General features: G+C 29.5%; 2 protein-coding genes across 2 annotated transcripts; one reads left to right on the plus strand and one right to left on the minus strand.

The window, feature by feature from the left end:
* Positions 1-1,999: 1,999 nt before the first annotated feature.
* LOC133286657 (transcription factor bHLH18-like) lies at positions 2,000-6,133 on the minus strand. Its single transcript, XM_061484097.1, has 4 exons — positions 5,838-6,133; positions 5,546-5,737; positions 3,704-4,045; positions 2,000-2,342 (listed from the first exon to the last, which is right to left on the minus strand). The coding sequence occupies exons 1-4, from the start codon at positions 5,877-5,879 to the stop codon at positions 2,271-2,273; spliced, it is 648 nt and encodes a 215-aa protein (XP_061340081.1). The 5' UTR covers positions 5,880-6,133; the 3' UTR covers positions 2,000-2,270.
* An 11,113-nt stretch (positions 6,134-17,246) lies between these two features.
* On the plus strand, positions 17,247-21,015 carry LOC133286633 (uncharacterized). The gene is made up of 6 exons (XM_061484071.1): positions 17,247-17,459; positions 18,028-18,218; positions 18,324-18,605; positions 18,696-18,758; positions 19,595-19,922; positions 20,656-21,015. The coding sequence occupies exons 1-6, from the start codon at positions 17,247-17,249 to the stop codon at positions 21,013-21,015; spliced, it is 1,437 nt and encodes a 478-aa protein (XP_061340055.1).
* The last annotated feature ends 3,502 nt before the right edge of the window (positions 21,016-24,517 follow it).

Raw genomic sequence — 24,517 nt, forward strand, 5'->3', positions numbered from 1 at the left:
GTACTAGGGATGGCAAAAACGAGCCAACCCGTCGGGTTGGCTCGCAACCCGTCCTAAATGAGTCGGGTTGGGTAGGCCTAAATGAGCTGCCAACCCGACTCAACCCGAACCGATTCAACCCAGACCCAAACGAGCCAGCCTGCGGGTCAAACGGGCCAGCTCGCGAGTTGGGTATTTTGTTTTTAATTAAAAATAAATAAATAAAAGAATATGATTGTATTAAAAAATAATAATAATAAGAAAGATGAAAGCTTACATTTTGAACTTATAAATAATTAGCTTTTCCAATTAGAAACTTATAAATTTTATTAAGAATAGGGTAGCATTTTGGTCCATTTGTATGTTTATTGCTGTCAAGTATTTTTTTTTGCATTTTTTTTTACCGTTTGATTTTATTTAGCTTAATTTTGATCAGTGGAAGATGAAAGCTTACATTTTGAACTTTAAACTTGTTTAGTACAAGTCCATAAATAAGACTAGTTCCACAAAAATCAATTTTTTTGAGCCAACTCGCGAGCCAACCCACTGGCATCATTTCGAGCTAATCCGCGAGCTTTTTTTGAGCCAACCCGCGCGCTTTTTTCCGAGCCAACCCGCGAGCTGATTATCGAGCCAACCCTAACCCGGCTCGGGTCGGGCTGGGTTAAGTTTTCTGGCTCGTTTATTTTTTCGGGCCAACCCTAACCCAACCCGTTTTTTACGGGTTGAATGTGGGTTGGGCCGGGTCGAGCCGGGTTGGCCCGTTTTGCCAACCCTACGAGGTACTGGGTCACTGGGTCAACCGCATGACCCGGTAATTATATGCAATTTTATAATTTATATTAAAAAATTATAAACATACTCAAATATCTAAGTAAAAATGACAAAAAAATTCAAATATTTTAATATAAAAATAATAAATCACATATTATTATATAATAAAGGATCAAACAAAAATATAATGATCGTGATACGAGACTTTAGGTTCAGAAAATGACATCTCTAACTATAAATCAAATCAAAATTTTCTGCATAATGCATAATTGAGATAATAGTAGTGTTGTAGGTACATAACTTATGTAAGTTAATAAGTAAAAAATATATTTAAATATGTCCATTATGATTTATTTATTTTTGAAAAAGAAATTGGAATTTTTTTTTTGGACCGGGCTGGGTCATCGGTTAACCCATCGGGTCACCGGATTTCATGAAAATCGACCAGGTCGCACCGGTTCTAATGCATGGTCGGTCCGTTGCTTGAACCGGACCAATTATATGACCGATTTACCAGTTCTCAAGTCGACCCAACCGGGTGAGTTCGGTTTTCATAACAACATCGCCATCGAGCTTGTACCATTTTGGGGACAGATTTATAAAGAAAAATATTAATTATTTTATAAAATGATATATTATTGTATAATAAAATAAAAAATAAATATCTTTGTAATTATTGATATAACGATAAAAGGAATACAAATCACAAACAACAATTTATAATTTTATTTGTGATTAGTTTAAAAATATATATTAGACAATAAGAATTTTGTATTTATCATTTTATCGTACTAGTATAGCAGTTTATTATGCCATTTTCATTTTGAGTTTCAAAAGTTAAATAAAATAAAAAATAATGATATTCAGAATTTGAATTTATATTTTTGGATGAAAATATATAAGATTCAAACATATATTTTGTCCATTATATAAAAAACATATTAATTCTGACATGAAATTTTAATTGAATTCTTACTATAAAAAACATATTCTTAATGAAATGCTTGTTTTATTGGGGTTATTTTTTGTTATCATAGAAACATCTTTTCAAATTTAACAATTTAAAGGTCTAATATATTCATTCATAGATATTTGTATTGATATAAAATGGGAAATTAGAATTTCGACCAGTAAGAATTTTCCAAGCTCAAGAAGTATATAAAACTAAATGATGCGAGTTTTAAAAATATATTCATGCCCCTTTTTACTAATCTTAGACATGATTTTAATTATTTTAATACAGACATCATGTTAAAAACACGTATAGTGGATATATAATCCTACTTAGAAAAATATAGTTGCGTTTCTGCCGAATTCTACTATCGGAAGTTCATACCAAATCAGGATGACACTTTTCAATACAACAAATACTAATTGTTGCAAAGTAATATCTAATATGGGTCTCCACGTACAGTAATTAATGAGATGCCACAATTGGAACTATGGCACTCTCTGGAGCTCTTAAAAATAGAATTGCAATTAGTACTGCACTTGTTTCAAACGTACACTAATATAGCCTATTGTTTCGAGATCGATAGTCTCAGGTTTTTCACCAGTTCATCCACTGTCATGTTGTATCCATCACCCATCTGCAGTATAACATATACATAGCAAGTCAGAATCTTATATTACCTATGCTTTACATGCATGAATGTATATTAATTAGTAAAACGATTTGGCTAGTGATGGTAGTATTATGAATAAATTACATTGACGTACTACTTGCATATTTTATGAAGATGGATGGAATTAAAATTTTAATTCTAGGGAAGTTGAGATTAAAGACTAAATGGATATACGTTTTTAAATATTTAAGTAAAAGAAAATTTAATTAACATACAATCTTATTAATACAAAATGAAATATACTCAGTTTATAACCAACATACTATAAATTAAAAATATTCATGGTCAATTCAATTAAAAATAAGACAATTATAAAAATAATACTTCACTTTAAAAGCTGTGCTTGATGTTATTCATGGGATAAAAGTCATCTATCATATTAGTAAAAATCTTTTCAGCTATTCACCAAAAAAAAACTTTTCAGCTTACTGCATTTTATGTTAATTTTCATTAATTAACTTTTCTTTATGCAAAAATTAGTATGAACTTTTATTTTCTTAAGATGGCCACATATATATATAGGTAACCACACACTTATACAATTGATATATATATATATATATATATATATATATATATTATATATTATATATATATTATGCCTACCTTTTTTCATGCCTACTCTACCTAGCTACTCATTTTCAACATCGTATGTTAGATTAGAATATCAACTAATATTCACCCTTTCTCTATCTTATTGACATTCTAATCAACGGTGTTAGAGGTGAGTAGGTATGTATACAAAAAAAAAAAAAAAAAAGAGCAGGCAACGAAAAAAATTAGACATATAATATCCTATCCCTATTTATATATATATATATATATATATATAATAATAATAATAATAAAAGAAAATGTGAAAGTTAATTTTGAATATTATGTGGTGTGTTAATTTGTTAACAAAAGTACATGCATTTTAAAAATAAACAAATGAAAAATATATAAGATTCAGAACAAAAAGATCACCAAGGCAATAATTCATTTGAGTTTTAAATCTTAAGATAGAGGACAATATAATTTATATTTAATATCAATCAATGATTTTGGATTGAGTTGAAGTATTGGTATCTTAGTATTCCTTTATAAAATGCAAAACAAAAGTACATTCATTTTTTTTAAAAAAATAAATAAAAATATATAAGATTTAAAATAAGAAGATCACCAAGGTAATAATTTATATTAAATCTAAAATCTTAAGAGAAGACAATATAATCTATATTTTAATATCGATGAAAATGATTTTTGATTGACTAATTAAAGTATAGATCGATTGGTCGTATATTTCTTATAATTTGTAGATTGATATTATATTAAGAGTTGTGTACCTGAGCAATAATGGTGATGTCGAGAGTGGATTTCCCAAATGGCAAGACACTGCTGTTTTGTACTGAGAGATGAAGAATTTGAAGCTGGGATAGTATTTTGTTCATAATTCCCTTTTGTTTCTCACAATGGATTATGACGAGTACTTCCTTCTGTAATACTCTAGCTTTAACCTCGGGAAGAATATCATTCGGTCCATAATAATCACCAGAGTTCACTTCGCAAGAGGTGGTGCCTTTGTCGCTACAAATGTGGGATTCAATTTCTTGTTCTAACTCTCTCACACGTTGTTGAAGTTGTTTCACGTAGTTGCTAGCTCTGTCCAGGATAGAAGTATTGTCCATCTACCATGATATATAGAAAAAGCTTTTGATTTTCACATATAAAACAATATAATATAGAACCTTTTATTATTTATTTTTTTACGTTTTTCTCTTTATCTGGGTTTTGTAATCTTCACAATCAAAATATGAAGACCAATTCACTAATGATATTGCCCATCGTATTATAAAAACGAAATTCATATAAGAATGTATCAAATAAATGATAAGTTCTATCTATATGTTACAAATATCTAAAAAGTATAAATATAAATAAGAAAATCTATCTTCGTAGAAATTAAATATGTTAAAACCCGTAAGATCTTAACCTGCACGTGAACATGAATTACTTTTTCGGAAGATGGAAAATCTCCTAGTTGTTATTCAAATGATGTGATTTTAGTCAATAAGAGTTAAGTGATAATTAAGATGGAATCACGTCAACATAAGGATATTAGATTCAGTTCCAACTTGTAATAACTCAATATTAGTACACATTCATTAGTTGCAGTGCATCACCTTACTCGTGGATCTACCTATCCAAATCTTAAAGTTTTTATCAACAAATAATTGATGACTTTTAAAATATTAAAGATGCATGGAAAACAAAAAATTAATTTGATCTTTAAACTTTGAAATCAAGTCAAATTTAATGTTCAAATTTGGAGGACTTTTCTACCCTAGGTCTAAGAAGTTGCAATGAGTGATGTTGATAAATAGACCAAAGCTTAAAGTAAATGATATATATCTTTCAATTAATGATAATTTTTAATTATATATCTTTATTTTTCGAAAGATTTCTCAAACAATACCATATTAATTCTATATGGACATTAGTACATTACTATAAGAATTAACGACGTTATTTACACGCTAACTTTATTATATTATTTCTATAATTAAATATATAAATATTTTAAAATATATATATATATATATATATATATATATATATATATATAATGTAACAATTATAGTATGCAAATGATAAAGTTATGAATTCTAGGTGTACTTTATTTACCATACAAAGACTTCGAATCTCGTAAAAAAAACGCATGTGGTCGTGCCCCCCCTTATTCAGCTCTCAAACAGAAATTAGTTAAAAAAAATGTAAAGAAATTTGAGGGAAAAAAAAGGACTGAATGACATTGACTTGACTTTTCATTGGTGCCTTTGCTTAAATTACACTCTTAAGTCTTAAATCTTATTATTGTCAAGAAGAAACCATATTAATCTCTATCGATTCCTTCAATTTAAGTCTTTTCGAATGCATAATCTTATTATGGTTAATTGATGTATAAGTACTATTTCCTTAAATGAACAGGTGAAGGAGATCGATATAATTTCACAAGTAAAAGATTAGTACAATTAAGGCATCATGAGAGGGACATACAGAGTAATAATTGAATTACTTTGGGAAGAAATCAAGAAAAGAAAAGCAATTTCATTGTCTACTTTTGAATAATAATAATAACATGCAAATTAAAGAAATTAATAATTTGAGTACTGTGTTAATTAGCTAACCTTCTTCTTCAAGCCAGGTATGGTGGCTGAAAGTGCAAGCAACCTTTCAGTGAGTTCCCGCCGTCTCCCGTTTCTGTCGGTGTCGCCAATCATGGGATCTACAGTTTCAGCAAAATAATGATTCTCATCATCATCACCAAGGAACTCTTCATCATCAAAACATAAATCGTTATAATCATGATCACCCACTTCCTATACAATAACAACACATGAAAAAACACACAGTTAGGTGTACTATAATCAAAACACATCATATTATATAATTCATATATAATCATATGTTTGTTTTTACCAAATTAGAATCAGAAGGCCAATTTTCCCCTGACTCCTCCATTAATTGACGAGTATAACCCAGTTTTGGAATAAAATACTATATAAAATGATATAATATATGGTTAATTTGTGCAAAGGAGATAAGGTTGTGTGATGAATTATAAGAAAGGGGGGGGGGAGTATATTATAAGAACTTTGTGTAAAATAGAGAGAGAGAGAGAAAGAAACTCGATCTGGGGTTCTAGAGTGAGAAGCAGAGATGAGTGTGTGAGATGTGGAGTGTATAAGAGTGTATAACATGCACTACATCAACCTATAATAACCAAGAGTCAAGGTAGAAGGCATTGACAACTAGTGACTGATACAGTCTTATTTTACTCGCTAAACATGCAACTTGCATCTCCGCCGTTCAATCATTTGTTTTGCACGTGTCAATCATCGAGCCACGATGTGGGAGGGATTGGGAAGTGAGAGCGTGGTCCGCGTGTTCCATGTTGTACAGTACTCAAATTTATTAAATAACAAATGCAAGTTAGGCCAGGAGAGAGAGAGAGAGAGAGAGATTTTTTTATTTTGGTCACTTTGGTATCACATTTACCAACTAGTCATGGCACGTACATGTAGTGACGTGATGGACGAAATTATGATTATAACGTGTATTCTTATCAACCTTACAAAAATCGGATCGATTGAAAAATTGATAAATCGGTTATATAATTAGTTTGATTTTTATATTGAACTGGTCATATAATGAAATGGTGTGATCCAGCTAATTTTTATAAAAATTGGTGACCTCGGTTGGTTCAATTAGTGATCTGGCCAAGTTCATAAAAAATAATAATTTATTCTCATCAATTGATATCTTTCTTTTTTTCACTTTCATACACAAATGATTTATTTATTTTTTAGAATATTTGAGTGATATGTTGTTTATTGAGTTATACAGGTTATGTACTTACAACACTAATTACTAACTTGGTTATTCAATATGCATCGAATTTTGATTTGATTTATAGTTAGAGATGTCTTCTATTGAATTTGAACCACCAATATCACAAGTATTATATATATGTTTGATTGATCTTTTATTGAACAATGATGTGTAATTTATTATTTTTTATATTAAAATATTTGAAATTTGTATCATTTTTTACATGTATTTGAGTATATTTATAATTTTTTAATATAAATTATAAATTTACATATACTTATTAGGTCATGAGATTGAACCAATGACCCAGTTATTCAGTACCTCAATCAGGTAATAATCCAGGATAGAGAAAAGAGAAGAAGGTGAGAGAAAAAAGTTGCAATTGGACCAACCATTTTTTGTTTCCGCAGGTAGAGGAGTAACTTCTCGTACAACAGGAAAAATTATTATCACTATAATTATTTATAGGATCTATTAATCTCATGTTGCATAAGATAATTATCACACGCAATAGAGATAAGATAGTGGGGTCTATCATTTATAAAAAAAATAAAAATAATATGGACCCCACTATTTTGTCTCTGTTGCATGAGATAATTATTTCTCATTATTTATATAATAAAAAAATACAAATATGCTTGCATTTAAAAACGTATATAATTTTAAGAAGGATGACAAAATTGCAACTACAACTATTTTATACAATAAAAAAATATAGATAATAATCATAATTAAATGCTTCAATAAACTAAGCCTTGTTCCAACCAATGATATGGATAAAAAGTTTGAAGTTTTAAAGCAATTTACCAAATAGAAGCAAAAATTAATGATGTTGTAGATCTGAAATCTGAATGAGAATGAGAGCAAGACCAAAAACCATGATCCACCGAACACCAACTAGAGTGACAGTTGGCCACATGTCTTACCTACTAGTCCCATGTAGGCCAGGGGGACTTCCCTTTCAGTGTATGTTAACCTGTCAAATTACTCTGTTAAGTGTATAAAAAATTCTCGCATTTTGCAAAAATAACGTTGTAACATTAAAGTTTTAGCTGACGAAAGAAAAGAGCAACTAACATTCAACAAAGAGCAACTAACATTCATCAAGTTTTTAGCAAAAAAAAGATGCAGTTCGCAGGCATGCACATTTAGCAAAATATAGATGGAGTAATGTGGGGCCTATTCGAGAAAGGACCCTGTGTCATTTTATGTCTTCACACATGGAATTTATGTGTACCATCTCTCTCCACAATCAAACCATTCGCTTCTCTAAAATCAATGCAATCTAGTAAAAAGTTTGGTCTGAGTTATAAAATAAAATGTAATTAAATTTAATATCATTAGAGATTGCTTATAATTTTTTTAAAAGGACTATTAGCAAAAAGTATTTTTTTTTTTTTTATAATTTGAAATTTAAAATACATACAGCATATATAAATAAAAAGAGATTATATTTACAACCTCTTATCATTATTTTCGTTATTGTTAAATTAAAATCAAATCGACAATTATAAAATAACAACGAATAAAATTCGTTAATTTAATTTTGTATAACAAATTAGTTATAACAAATTTTTTTTATAAATATAGCCAACCTTAAATAAATATATATGACAAAGATATGAACCATTAAATATAAATATAAGATAAATATAAAGAGAGAAAAAACTTAAGATAACATATAAGATAAAACTTGCAAATAAAAATATTATTTTATATATAAGATTAGATTAGACTTAAAAACGGATGGATAATCTCCTTCACAATTTTTACTTTATCAGGAATGTTGCAATTTTCTACGACAAACTTTTGAGCCACAGATTAATTATAGAATCCGTAGAAAAGTCATTGATATTGACCATTAATAATCCAATCAAATATTTTAGACGTCATAATTAATAATCCAATCATAGATGCTAGCTAGCTCATCGTCGTTGCAAACTGTTGTAAGTCATCCCTTATACGCAAGCTTTTTTGTATAAGATTGATTTTCCCACAATTAGTAAAATAATAAGGCCTGGGAAAATTTTTTGCCCTCTTCTAAACTCGTTCTTCCCTTTAGGAAAATCTTGAACAAACACGCAACTCGATCCTTACGAAAGAACCTATCATATAGAAGATCCATTTTTAACGATTCCGGAGTCTTAAGTTTGCAAAAATCTAATTAAGAGCAAATTAAGTCCTATTCAGAGTTGACTGAATCCATGCCATTTTATGAATGAAATTTAAAACTTGTTTGATCTGAAATATAAAAGTATTTATTTATAAACCTTTATCTAATAATTTAAAATTTTGAAATAATTAGTTATTTGTCATGATATTACAACCTTAGTAATTAAGAGATCCAAAATTTAATCCCTACCGCTTCATTACTCTAATAGTACTCTAATAAATATTATAGAATTTCTTAATTAATTAGACTTTATGTATTTTTCATACTTTTTTTTTTATAAACTTATTCATACTTTAAACTCAATAGAGTACTATTGCGTGAACATATAATCATTCATCTATTTTTATCTAACATTTTAAGCTTTTAGAATAATTTTTTGCTTTGATATGACCCAGAAGATAATATTGTTTTATTATATTATTCAGCGTGTGTCATATATGCTATTTTTAATAACTCTATAAATAATAAAAATGATAGTACACAGTTCATATTTGGCGAAACATACTAAATAATGCAGTATAGAGAGATTTTTAAATTAATAACTATTACGCATCCTCACTTAAATATAAAACAATTATACCACATATATAAAGATATATGAAAGAATACTACTCACCCAAATAAAGATCAAAGATCATAAAGTGAAAACGAAATGACGAAAAAAAGAAAAAAAGAAAGAAAATGAAACATCAGATATGAGAAATAAAAGTTGAGGAAAGAGGAAGAGCAATTATTAATTAAAGGAAAAATTTCAAAAACCTCCCTTTCCTCATCATTATTTATTCTCCTCCCCAAAAATTTTAATCATTTACACCCCTACTTAAATTTTTTTTATCATTTACCCCCTAACTTGATTTTCCATTCAAAGTTAAAGTTAACAGAGTTAATCTTTTTAAAAAATATCAAAACTACCCTTTTAAAAAAAGAATTAACCCCTACACTTAAAATCACCTAATGCTATTTTATTAAACTCACCTCATGCTATTTCATCAAACTCACATTATGCTATTCCAAATAATTAACGTAGAAATTAAAATCTTACATACTGAAGTGAAGGTCATTTTTGTCAGTTAGAAAGTGTACATCAATCTAAATGTTCATGGGTAAATGTAGATCCAACGTTTTTTTTTTTTTTTTGGACATTACAAGGAATCGAACCGCACACTTAATACACACTAAACGCACCCAACACCACTAGGCTATCTCTAGTGGTGCATGTAGATCCAACGTTAATTATATAGATCCTAACGCTTACAAAAGATACAAGCATAAGAAGCTTCACATATAGCTACAAAGCTATATGCAAAGTATTTGTGAATCTACTGTTCCATTACATTCTTTGAAGTACCCTTTCCAACTAACAAAAATGAACTTCACTTCAGTATGTAAGATTTTAATTTCAACGTTAATTATTTTGAATAGCATGATGTGAGTTTGATGAAATATCATTAGGTGATTTTAAGTGCAGAGGTTAATTCCTGTTTTTAAGGGTAGTTTTGGAGTTTTTTTAAAAAGATTAACTCTGTTAACTTTAACTTTGGATGGAAAATCAAATTAGGGGGTAAGTGATAAAAAAATTTAAGTAGGGGTGTAAATGATTAAAATTTTTGGGAGGGGGTAAGTGATTATGAGAAAACTTATAGGGAGTTTTTGAAATTTTCCCTTAATTAAAACGATCAATAAAAATGGAAATGATTTTTTCACTGTACTTGTTTTTGATACTCAGGCGAAAAGAAAAGACAGAACAAGCAGACTAGCTTCTATCTATCTATGCTAATTTTCTAATATGTGTCAGGATCACTGTGGTCTTTTCATTCAAAAATTGACATCTGTATTAATTTTTTCTCTCTCTTTTCTCCTCAACATTTTATCTCTTTCTTTCACTTCAGTCTCATCTATTTTTTTTTTTTGTTGCTCCCGGACCACAGTATCTTCGCTCCTATCTTTGTGAGGGGAATTTTAGTGATCCAGGTGGTCCCCTCTGCAAATTGGAATTTTTTTTTCTTTTTACTTTCTTATTTATTTATATTTTTATTTATGTCCTATTTTTTTAAATGAGATTACCAAATTTTAATGGTTCCGAGCACTTAAAGGACTACTCCTACTATATCTCTCTTTAACAGTGTAGGAAAATTATGTTGTACCAACATGAAACAGACATTACACTCTGACATGTTAATTCTAAAAAATATCATGATATGTTATCAAAAAAAAAAAAAAATATATCATGATACTTGTATAGCTCTCCCACAACTCCGTTTTCACAGTTTAGGCTACTTTATGAGACATTTTGATATTAAATAATATTTTTAATTTATATATAATGTACATTATATTTAATATTCATTAATATAATAAAAAAATTGAAACTAAATATATAATACCCATCAATTTTGCAAAGAAATATAAGATATAACAAATATTTATGTTAAACTTAATAAAATAGTAATCGTAATTTAACAAATCTAATAGTTGAAACAAAAAACATAAAGAAACCAAAAGTTTGACTCTTTTTTGAGTTTCTGAAATACATATTAGAATGTTAAAAAGTGTCAAAGTATAAGAAAATATCGGACACAATACATCAAGTTTTGTGTGCATCATAGTAGGATAATCGCCTGGTGGGTCACGTTACATGTATGTGTGCATCACTTTTTAAGCTGATATTTTTTAAAATATTTTGATAATGGGGAAAAATAATTAGGTTTTATCTAAAAAAACAATATTTTTTATGTAATTGAAAGTGCCATAAATTAAAAAACTATATAATAAGGGACAAGATCCGTTTACAAACTATTTTTGCAATTACACTAATGTAGGACCGGTGGTACACTGTGTGTTTAATGTAGGACCGGTCCTACATAGTGTAGTTTGTAAGAGTTTGTAAACAAAAAAGTTTGTAAATATAACTTGTCCCATATAATAATATTAAAAAGAAAAAACCTGAGGGACACCAATGTAATGCACATATTTGTGTAGTTTACCAAATGAGGGTCTTAACTTCTCGGCCTTTTGACCTTGGTGATGTGATTATTAAAATGTATGACCGGAACAATTTTCAGGTCAAATGTATTGCCTAAATAGTGGATAACGACGCGGCTGGTTGGCAGACGTTTGAAGACATGACACCCTTGGTGCCGCGTCCATTACAAATTCTGTCAGTGGGCATGGGACATGATACTGTGAGAGCCGCGTCCCTTGCAAAATGAAATCTACAAGGAAGTCTCTTACATGAAGAATTGCAGAAGCGAGCAAATTTATTCTCAGCCAAGTCCTCTCGAGGAGCTGAACCATGGTTGAATATCGTGTGACCTTGAAAATCATTGCAATATTATGATATTTCCAAGCTGATTGGAAGCTAAGACAAACATCTGTGTAGATTAGTTTACTTGTAACAATATGATTTAAAGCTTATAATTGAATGATAAAGGCATTCAGCGCTGAGTCAAATTCAGTTAAATATTTCTCTTCTTGCAAAGAACTGATTTCTGTGTTCTTTATTTTTTTAAATAGTTTTGCAGGGCTCTAGATTTATCTATGGGACAAGAGATAGAGTTGGATCTCAATGACAAGTCTTCAATGGGTCTCAGTCCCAAATACTATTCTTCCATCGCATCAATATGGTTCTTTAAAACAGAGAGGACTTGGCTGAGAATAATTTTGCTCGCTTCTGCAATTCTTTATGTAAGAGACTTCCTTGTAGATCTCATTTTGCAAGGGACGCGGCTCTCACAGTATCACGTCCCATGCCCACTGACAGAATTTGTACTGGACGCGGCACCAAGAGTGTCATGTCTTCAAACGTCTGTCAACCAGCCGCGTCGTTATGTACTATTTAGGCAATACATTTGACCTGGAAATTGTTCCGGTCATACATTTTAATAATCACATCACCAAGGTCAAAAGGCCTAACTTCTTAGGGGAGAATTTGACACTCATTTGAAAGTCATGTATCTTTTCTTTCACGAGGACTGTTGTATTTTTAGAAACGGTTTTGTTTTTTTCATTTTAAAGGACAAACTATAATTATATATTAAGGTAAATATATAGTTATAAATATTAAAATTATATTTTTATTTATTTTTTATGTAGAGAGAAAAAAATACAATTTTAAAATTATAATTATGTACTACTCTTAGTATATAATTATAATTTGCTAAAAGAATACAATTTATGTATTTTAAAAGAACAAACAATTATTTCAATTTTATGGGTTTAATTCTGATATGCTGCTAGCATAAAAAAAAATTATACTGTCATCTAATAAAATGATGACAGATTATTTAATAAACTTAACAACACGTAAATATGTGACAACATATTATCGATTCAACTTCCACACCCGCTTTTTGCATGCGTAAATTTAATAAGTATAATCAAATATGGTCAAATTATTCAACCTAGGGTTTAGCTCAACCAACTTCCCGTGTTTTGAACAGAATATATAAGTCTATAAATTTTTCATTTTAAAATTATTATAATTTAAGATTTTATATAGGAATTAATAAAGTTATTAAATATTTTGATTTTTAATAAGTATAATCAAATATGGTCAAACTATCATTTCACTTTATTATATACTTTTTACTTTGCTTAGAAAAATATTAAAAGATACAAATAAAATTAAAATATATATTATTATTTTATTAAATAAAAATTAATTTAAAATAAATTAAGATTCGTGAGTGATCGTTATTTTCATTTGTAGGGAGTAGTTGTTACTTGTATCCCACCTAATCCCACACCCGCTTTAATAAATAATAAATAAGAAATATGTATAAAAAATAATAATAAATAAGAAAAGTATTTTACATGACACAGGCGCACAACCAATAAACTCACAGGTTACAAATAATGAAAGGTACTCTCTGGTTTGACAAACAAAACGTTGATTGTTCAGGTTGCTGCTGGCAAATGGCTATATCGCCATACCTGAAATAAAAATTGAGAGACCAATAAATACTTAACCCACTAATACGTCGTAATTCAATAATTAACACCTCTTGTCTTTTACCATTAAAAAAAAGGTTTTATTAATTTCATGTTAAAAAAATAAGTTATGTCATGTCATAGAAATAGAAATAAATTTGTGAGTTTCACCACCTGAAAAAAGAATGAAAAAAAAAATGACACAATTATCGAAAGATGTGTAAAAAAGAAATTTATCATATGTAATATAAAAATAGTTTTTTCCTCGAAAAAAAATCTTAGCAGTCAAAGTAGCTAATCAAGACATTTTAAATAAAGAGCTGCATATGGCATTGGCAACAACGTTAATAGCAAATCAAATTTCTAGAGAGTCCTGACCAATGATTAAATAATATTCAAATTCAATTGCTGGCTAGTCATTTCTTGGGGTTAGCTAACACCGTTGAATATTGGATTCTCAAAGTAAAACAGTTATGGATATGATACAAAGCCCTATATTCTAGAAGCTGTAAAAGGAACAAATAGTCGCTAATAGATAAATAAGGAAATATTCTCAAAAAATATCAATCTTATTATACCTTTAGCGATTAAATATTCTACCTCAAAATATATATACCAAAGTCCAAAATTTTATTACAGTTTTATAAATAAAAGGTAAAGTTAACCGATATAACACTTAGTACTCTTTTTCATTAGTTATTATTCTACACACACCTCGTATCTTGACTTGTGTAAACTTATGTATAGTGATATATATCTGCGAGAGAGCATACATATCCCATATAAGCAGTAACGGATCTAGAAAATTAATAAAAGGTGAACACTCAATAAGTTCAAGTACATATAGATTTGGGTTTGGTCTGAAACGCGACTTGCGAGCAGCTACTGGCTGGCTGGGTCTGATTTAGCTCTAAATCTGGACGGATTGCGATTCAGCTAGACCGATGATGGAGGAAGAAACAAATGTTCCAACTTCCAATAGCAGAGATTGAGGTTTGAGAGAAGATAAATTAGTATGTAGATGCAAACAATGAGTCGGGAATAGAGCTCTCTGTTGTTAGGTTTGGATAATGAAGGTGGAAAAGAAAAAAACTCACAGGAAAATAAAATAGAATGAGAGAAATTAAAGGGGTAAGATATCGTAACAACCAACTAGGGTTACTACCAATCAATTTTACCGTTAGATCACTTATGTTGATCCAACGGTTATATTTATTTCTATCTTTGTATGGTTATGATCCCCATATTTAATGTAAAAACATTAAATATGAAAAATATGAAAAATCATAACCATACAAAGGTGAAAATAAATATAAAGTATTAAATATGGGGAATCATATCCATACAAAGATGAAAATAAATATAACCGTTGGATCAACATAATCGATTTAACAGTGAAATTGATTGGTAGTAACCCTAATTGGTTGTTACAATATCCTACCCCAAAATTAATTTGGAATAGCTTGAATTTAAGAGAAGGGTATTTTTGTATTTTTGCATCATATTTCAAGGGTGGGCACTTGCCCCCCTTCTCATGAACCTAGATCTGCCTCTGCATATAAGAGCTCGTTTGTTTCGCCTTCCAGAAAAAGTAGCTTTTATATCTTTCTTATTTTAGAAGTGTTTTTTATAAAAGTTAAAATTATTTATATTTTTATAAAAATATTTGGCTTTTGACTTCTGCTTTTTTTAAAAGTTAAAATTTTTAGCCTTTAAAAAAAAATTGACTTTTTTTGTGATTTATGCTTTTTTTAAATGTTCGCTTTTTCTGCAATTATTGCATATCGTTTTAAAAATAAATGCAGATAACTTATCTGCATTAACTGCAGAAACATTTTTCTCTTTTTAAAAGTGAACATCCAAATGAAAATGAGAAATACTTTTTTTTCTTGAATTTTTTTGAAGAAAGTCCATCCAAACTGGCAATAAATCAACCAATTCTTAGATTCAACATCTCCATCCACGTAAGGAAAAAATTTTGGTGCTACTGTTGCACCAAAGATTCAGTACATCCCATCAATAAAAATATTATATGTCAGTTAAAGTTTTTTTTCTCTGCCAAATTTTTTCTCTTTCTTCTGATGGGTAATGCTCCTATTAGTAGGATGCACTGAATTTAGGTACAACAGTAGTACCAAAGATTTATTTCCACGTAAGATCAACAAAAACAAATAAATCCAAGTTTATAATCCAACATTTTTCGCTTAAGTCTTTCAACGTGGGACTTCTAGCGTCTACCGAGAAGTGACGCAGTAGAATCAAGTTGCATCTTGAAGAGAAAAGATGAAATTGAATTTTGTAGGGAGAGGGTAATACCGGTTTGCTTTTGGCTCACAAAAGGGTTAGGATTTCAGAACGAGTTATATCCGTCCATGACATTGATTTGTGGCCATTTTAACTCCTTTTAAATGAATAAAAGAAAAATTGCATAAAAAAATTAAACTGAACTTTGATTAATGTCTAATGACATACATAAAAACGAAAGAGTGTGAAGAAAATATCTACATCGAAGTAGCATTAGTTTTCAATATTAATAATTTTTTTCTAAAAATGAAATTGAATTTCTTTTAGAGTTTGATTTTTAAATAGAAATAAAAATTGTACATAAAAATTTTATACTATTTTTGTGCCATTCGTCTTTAAATAAATAAAAAACGCATTATAATACACTTTCTTTACTTTTTATTTCTTAAACAAGTAAAGTATCGATATATTAATATTTTTATTCATAAATATCATTACTCTTTTTACAATGTGTTAGCATATTGAAAAAATAAAATAAAAGTGACATAGATAAATACGAATCATATGCCATTTATGGTAATAAAAAACCGCGTCCGAGGATTGGACTAGCCGTTTACTAAACTTAAGACCTTAACAGATTTTTGAATACTGCTGATATCTAAATATAATTTGTGTTGTTCATAAAACTGTCCTCCTCATGTTCTTTCTGCTTTCCTTGTCCACTTTTTCTTAACACATTTTCTTCTTGTCCCTGTTGAGAAAAACATCTTTAATTTCATGAGACAAGTATTACCATAAACTCAAAACACCAACATTTCATTATATGAGCTTCCCAATTGCAATTTTGTTACCAATATTGCAATTGGGAAGCTACCATAACGCTTGTCAATAATTTTGAGACACAATGACCTGTCTCAACCTCAATCTATCTCTTCGCCTTTCAATTTTTGTTTTCGTTTCATGGACCTTGTTTTCTCCCTGCCATGCAGAAAATTATGGATCCCTACAAGGTTCAATTTTCTTGAATATATTAAAATCACTTCTAATTTTAATTGATATCCTCTAGAAAGGGTTTTGATTACTTTATTCACATTTAAATGTAGAGAGTTTGTTTGTTAGTTTTCTCTTTTCTATTTCCTGCTGTTTACTAAATGTTGATTTTGGTTAATTTGGAAAATGTTCTGTTTATCATAGAATTTCTAATTGAAGGAGAAAATATTGCCAATTCATGGAGTAATACAACGGGACAATCAAATAACTCAGCATTACCATTAGCAGCAGAAAGAACACGCAGGATTGACCCTAGTAGTCATTTCAGTTACTATGAGGCTGGATGGGATATTACCAATAAACATTATATTCTGGTACGAGCTTCTTGTCATTTCAACTCCGTGCAATCTAATCTTCCAAGTTATAAACATGTACTTGACAACCCATGAACATGTACTTTTGTGCATAGATTAGACTATGTAAAGAATCAATTCAATCCAAAAGCTTAAGCTGTTGGGTGAGGCTACATTAATGATTTTATATATCTTAACACGTCCCCTCACATGAGAGTCCACTAGGTTTGAAATGTGGACAATGCACAAGCCCACCTACCTGCGCGAAGAAAGAAATTCCACTAGAAAGAAAGTGAGCGGCGGTGAGAATCGAACCCGGGACACGAGGCTCTGATACCATGTAAAAAATCAATTCAACCCAAAAACTTAAACTGTTGGATGAGACTACATTAATGATTTTATATATCTCAATAGACTACTTCTCACATGTTGTAATTCTTGTATATGTTGTAATTCTTGTATATGTTATAATAATTATTCTTCCAGCATGCAATTTTTTTATGCCTATTTCTTCTTTACATTTTTCCTTTTCTGGTTTCCTGATAAAGCTATCTTTTGTTTCAATTCCTACAATTTGATTTTGGAGCAGTCTCTTGCTTTTTCTGGTATTCCTTTGTTTGTCATTGCTGCTTTCTGGTGTTTCACTGTTGCAACATGCTTCACCATCATAGCTTGTTGCTATTGCTGCGGCCACAACAGGAAAAAGTCTAGGACAGATTACTCTCGAAAGGCTTATACAATATCTCTCATCTTTCTCTCAGTCTTCTTGATCGTCACAATGTAGGTCCCCATTAATCCCTTCTCATTTTTTTGTATAGAGCTTTGGAGTAGTAAAAGCATGTTTGAATCCATATTATTAGTGTTCACTTTTTAGCTATATTGCAGAATTGGATGCATTTTCCTTTACAATGGACAGGGGAACTTCCAAAGTACTGCAAGGGACGTGTCAGATATTCTTGTCATGAAAGCAAATTCAGTGGTTGATATCGTTCATAATGTATTGAGGAATCTTGCAGCGGCTAAGAAAATAGAAATAGCTCAATATTATCTTCCAGATGATATCAAGCATAGCATTGGAAAGGTTGAAAGATTTGCCAATCAAAGTTCAAATATTAAGAGCCAACCAGAGAAAATAGCAAAATTCTCAACTGAACTCCTGAATGATATGTGAGTGAATCCTACTTTATCTGTTTCCTTTATGATCCTTGGATTTATAAATTGGATTCAACTTACTAAAATAATGGTTATCAACTCCAGAAGCCGTAGTCTTGTTGCAGTTAGTGCTGGAATGCTTATATTGACAGTTGTTGGATTCAGTAAGTATATCATGTCCTAAATGATTATTTCCTTTTGAACAAACAATGCATTTGGCTCACAATATTGGCTTAATTATTCATTGCAGTAATCTCAATTTTTGGCTGGAAATTGATCGTCTATATGTAGGTGATTCAGTTCCATTTGTTTATTTTTTAATCTTTCATGTTTTCATTTCTTCCTCCATCTTTTCTCATTTTTTTGAATTTTTTTAAAGGGAAAAAGAAGTATCGTTTTAAATGACACAAACTTATGTCCTTTTAGGTGATTTACACAAAGTATGACCGATCATACTTTGTGTAAATCTGAAAAGTTACTTTTTTTTTCTCTTTCCCCAGTCACATCGCTGACGTATAAAGTGAAAAAAAAAACAACTTTTCATATTTACACAAAGTATGACCGGTCATACTTTGTGTAAGTCACTAAAAGCACACAACTTGTGTCCTTTTAAATGACACAGACTGAACCCTTTTTTTAATTCTAATCCAAAATATCACTGCAGCTTGTTCTTCATAGGATGGATCCTTGTCACAGGCACTTTTATATTGGGCGGTATATCTTTTATTGTTCAAAAGTAAGTTCCATTTAATCAATATAATATCACCAATCTTGTACTATTTGACGAGCATTACGCCATTAATCATGTTATGACAAGATCGAATAAGTTTTGTTTTTTACCAATAGAGTCTAAATTGTCTACTTCAATACTTACCAAAATTGTTCAATGAGCATTATTAGTATATGAGATAAGTTAATTTCAGAGGTTCAAACTAAAACTCTATTATTTAAATTTCAACCTGATCGTTGTTGATTCATTTGTTTTATTTATTTACCATTTCCAGTGGGGTAGGAGACACGTGTGCTGCAATGGATGATTGGCTTCAGCACCCACAAGATCATAATACAGCTCTAAGCAAACTTCTTCCTTGCATGGATGAGGCAGCAGCCAGAAGAACCTTGGACATAACCAGAAACACCTCTTTCCAAATAACCAATTTGGTTAATGCATTTGTGGTTAACGTAGCCAACAACCATGTTCCTCCATTTTTACAAGATTTCTACTACAATCAATCTGGTCCATTCATGCCCCTCCTGTGCAATCCATTTTTTCCTAACTTGACTGAAAGGACATGTGGTCCCTCTGAATTGAACTTAAAGGGCGCACCAACTGTAAGTTCACTTCAAAAATTAAACCCTCCTCTTGAATTGTTAGATAGATAATAATACAAACTATTAAAGGCTCATCATTTACCAAGTTGGGCTATTAGGTTAAATTGGTTGTTTTATATTATATTACAGCCTATCCACTTGGTTGCAATATTCATGCTTTAAGTTCAAAGAACTCTTGCAGGATTGTGTTAAAGAAATATAAAAAAAGGTAATATATTTCTCATGTTGCATCACGTAAAAAAGTAAATGGGACATACTAAAAAGAAGAGAGAGAAAGCACCTATTTTTTGTATGTTGCTTGACATAAATTGTTTCATGCAACATGATAAACATATTTTCTATATAAAAATCATTGAAGTGCCTACACACTTGACTTGGGAATAACTTTCCAGCCAATTATTTTTGGAAAAAGTGTGTGTCATTTTAAAGGAGGTAAAGTTGTGTCATTTTAAGAGAGAGTAAGAGATAGATAAAGGAGGAGAGAAAATTGACAAAAAAATAAAAGTGTGAGTTCCACCTTTTGTGAGAGTAAAAGGATATAAGATGTCATTTAAAAGAATAAACTTTTTTCTCATTATTTCTTCCCCTTTAACTGTGAAAACAAGTGCCTACATTTTAACAACATCTCATATACCAACATTTTTGCATAAACTGTTTTGTGTGTGTGAAAGACAACATAAATTATTGTTTACAAGTACGGTGTTGGTAACCATCATGGTTTTTTAATGGCCAGGCGTACCAAAGTTTTGTGTGTGACACTTCCCCATCTGGTCTCTGCATGACAATGGGAAGATTGACTCCTTCACTCTACACACAGGTGTTGGTGGCTACCAACATGAGTGACACACTGCATCGTTATGGTCCATTCCTGTCTCGCGTAGTAGATTGTACCTTTGTTGCAGAAACCTTTGCTCAAATCAATGAGGAAGATTGCCCCTTGTTAAGGAGATACAGCAACCAAGTCTTCATTGGCTTGGTGTTGGTTTCAGTTGCAGTTATGTTTTCTGTGATTTTGTGGCTAGTTTTTGTTAGAGAGAGATGGTTACAAATATCTTCAAAGAAGTTGAGAACACCATATGCTGAGCTTCGATGAGACCAAAAAAAAAAAGGCCATTAGAGAGATATATATATAATTGCACTATCATCAGCTTTAATTATTATGAATTATTATTATAACCAAATGAAACTCGTATCAAATAATGTATTGACCTGAGCTTAGCCATTCAAGAAGGCTAATGGTGAGGAATTTGGAATATCTTTCTCCAATTAACTAACTGCTTAGTGTTACACAGGCACATAATGAAGTTTCCTCTTGTACATTATTTTTGGTATTGGCAACAACTTTTCAATATGTCTTTCATTACACATTAACGTTCAACCCAAAATTGGAAGTATGGTTAAAATCTTATTAAAATATTGATTCATAAGTATATTTAAACAATTTATCTGTTTAAACATAAAGGGTTTTTTTTTTTATATATATTAATTGGGGGAAAAAAAAGAACTAGCTACAAATATATAGTCTGTATACTGCATCAGTGGTGAGCCATAAGCAAAGGACTTGAACCAGGGAAACAAGGGAGCGTTTAATTTAACTTTTGAAAATATATTCTCAAGAATAACATGTCCAATAATAATATTCTCACGAATGGTAATAATTAGAATAAGGGAAATATTTATCAACTTTTATTTACAAACTACATTAAGTATAACCGGTCATATTATGACCGGTCATACTTAATATAATTTATAAAAAAAAATTATAAACGAATCTTTTCATTTAAATAATAATGGCAAGTTTGATTACACTGTTCACCAAAACATTCTTACGAATGATTCATATTCATAATAGCATAAGGGATGATCGGATTTTTATGATTAGTGTCTAGTGGTGGCGGCTAATCAAGGGAAAAGATGACAGGGTTTTTTTTTTTGTGATTGGCAATCAAACAATGGCAAAGACTAACTACTGAAATTTAGTAATTGACGACAATGGTCAAAGTCTCTGACTTTGGTGGCGGTTGGTTGTCGTTGTTGTCGACAATGATATAACATTGGTTGTTGGATAACATAGTAACATAAGGATAAGTATATTAAAAGATGAGAAAAATATTTGCTTAGTTAAAATTATTATTTATTTAATATTTAAATTAAACAAAATTCTCGCTTTCTTTTACCATTATTTATTTATTTTATTATAAAACACAGTTATTTTGATTAAAATAATATAATTTTATATTCAAGGACATATATTAATCCCATTAAAAATTTCATGTGACAAAAGCAAAAACTCTAACGGAAATAAAAAGTAGGAGAATGTTAGACAAAAACATTTCCAAAATTCACACTTTGATATAAATTCTCTTTAAAATCTTATTGCAAATATGGAAAGTTAACATTACCGTGCAAAAGCATAATGAAAAAACAATCCGCCAATCAAATGCAAAAGCATCTAGAAGGTAAAGCATTGAAACTTTCCCTCGTATTTTTTTTCATTTTGGCTTACTTATTACATAAAATCAAATCCAAAAGGAATAATTAACGATCGGAAAAACACTTTTTCTATAATAGGAAAAATGTTGTCTCAAGCTGTAGATACAATTTTTGTGGGGCCCATTCATTTTTTTTAAAAAAAAAATTGGCATGGGATTTGATGGGTGTATAGGAGAAGTTTTTCTTCTTCTCTTATTATAGGATAAGTTATTATCCCTTAACAATTAATAAATAAATGTTTATAGTGAAAAAAATATAATAAATTAGTACGAAGGAGGCAAAAAGAATCATTAATATTAAACAATGTCAAATAAGTTTTTTTTAATTGTTCATAAAACAAATTAACTGTCTCTTACTACAATTGTATAGTCCTCCCCTCGGGCTTATTTTTGAATAAATGATGTTACACATATATAAAATTTGGCAAAACTCATTTTAAATAAAAAATTACAAAATAATTAAAATTAAAATCAAACGCTTAAAATTCAAAAAAAGATGCATGGACGATTCTAAAACCAACACTAGCTGCATCAATGAACTTTGCTATCAAATTCAGGTAGAGGAGGATATTGCTCGCAAAATTTTTATTATTCAGTTTGTAGCAAATGGTAATAAAGTGATGAGTAACATGCATATCCAGAAACTGCACATTTAAAATTGAGAAAATTATTATTTGACACGTAATATTTAATGTGAAAAATCCCCTACTAAGGAAAAAACCAAGATTAGAAGAATCATGAAGTAGAAATAATATTATTATATTTTTCAAGAAATGTTGGTTATTATGAAATTTATTATTAAAATTTAATATTTTCCCTATAAATTAGAGATAATTTTATTTCATGCATATACATGTATATAAGTCTATCTTAATTTTTTTCTTTTCGTCTTTTCGTCTCTTCTTCTTATAGGGCTCCATCCATTTGCATGTGTATATATGGGATAAAATTATGTAGTTGCAAGATAAGCATTAACTTTTTTTTTTTGGTGAATAACATTAACCCTTTTTATTAATTAAAGTCCTTGTACTCTTGTTTAATATTGTTTCATTAAATATTATTATAAATAATTTATAATTTTATATATTTCATTCTTTTTTAACAATCATAAGTCATTCTAGATGTTGATAAATTGTATATATTACTTGTTATTCACTGAAAGTTTATAGTTTAATATTAGTATTTTAGCAAAAAATTTAAATGTAAATGTAGAATGATCTATTGATTTTTTTAAAATTTGAAAATGAAGTGTTTACGTGTTGTTTATTTAAATAATAAAAATTTTATTTGCGAATTCAAGGGTTGCAAGACTTAAAAAGAAGAAGATTAACTACTAATTAATAAAAAGATTCCACTTACCAAAAAAATAAAATAAAAAGAATCCAATGTTCATTGCATCATAATTATGAAAATATTTAATTTGAAAACAGAGACATTAAAAAATTGACTTTTGAAAACCAAATGCAATGTACCTCCAATTGCTTTATTTTATTTTTGTAAGGAAATACGAATTATTAGAGAAGTTAATTTATTGAGATGGTATTCAAATTTATGCCGATTATTACGAGAGTTATTTGTTTGAAATTTTTGACAAACGATTTGGCTTCATTTAGTTTAACTAGTGTATTATCTGTGTGTTGTACAGATGAAAAAAAGAAAGAAATTAATTTATTTGTATCGTAAAAATTAACACAAATTTTAAATAAATTTTATAAATAACATTTTGTAGGACTAAAATACCTAATGATATTAGGTAATGTACAAATAATAATCAAACACTTTATAAGTGACAAATTTTATTTTTTTTTGTCAGCATAAAGAGAGCTTAGGGGTGTTCATCAATCGATCCAAACCGATTCAAACCGCAGTGACCGAACCGATAATCGAACAAACTGAAAAATCGAAAACCGAAAAAAAACTGCAACTTTTAATTGGATTGGATCGATTTTTGGATTGCTTAATAAAAACTGATCCAATCCAAACCGCTCTAATATATCAATTTCTCTCTACCTACTTGGGCCTTTCTCCAATCATAATCTAAAAATTTTTAAACCCAAGACCCATTAACCTATCAACTAAACCCAAGAAAAAACCTAGTCACAT

The sequence above is a fragment of the Gastrolobium bilobum genome, unplaced genomic scaffold, assembly GCF_033153095.1.
Source record: "Gastrolobium bilobum isolate Gb01-03AN ecotype WA unplaced genomic scaffold, APGP_CSIRO_Gbil_v1 utg5155, whole genome shotgun sequence".
In the NCBI taxonomy this organism is placed as follows: Eukaryota; Viridiplantae; Streptophyta; class Magnoliopsida; order Fabales; family Fabaceae; genus Gastrolobium; species Gastrolobium bilobum.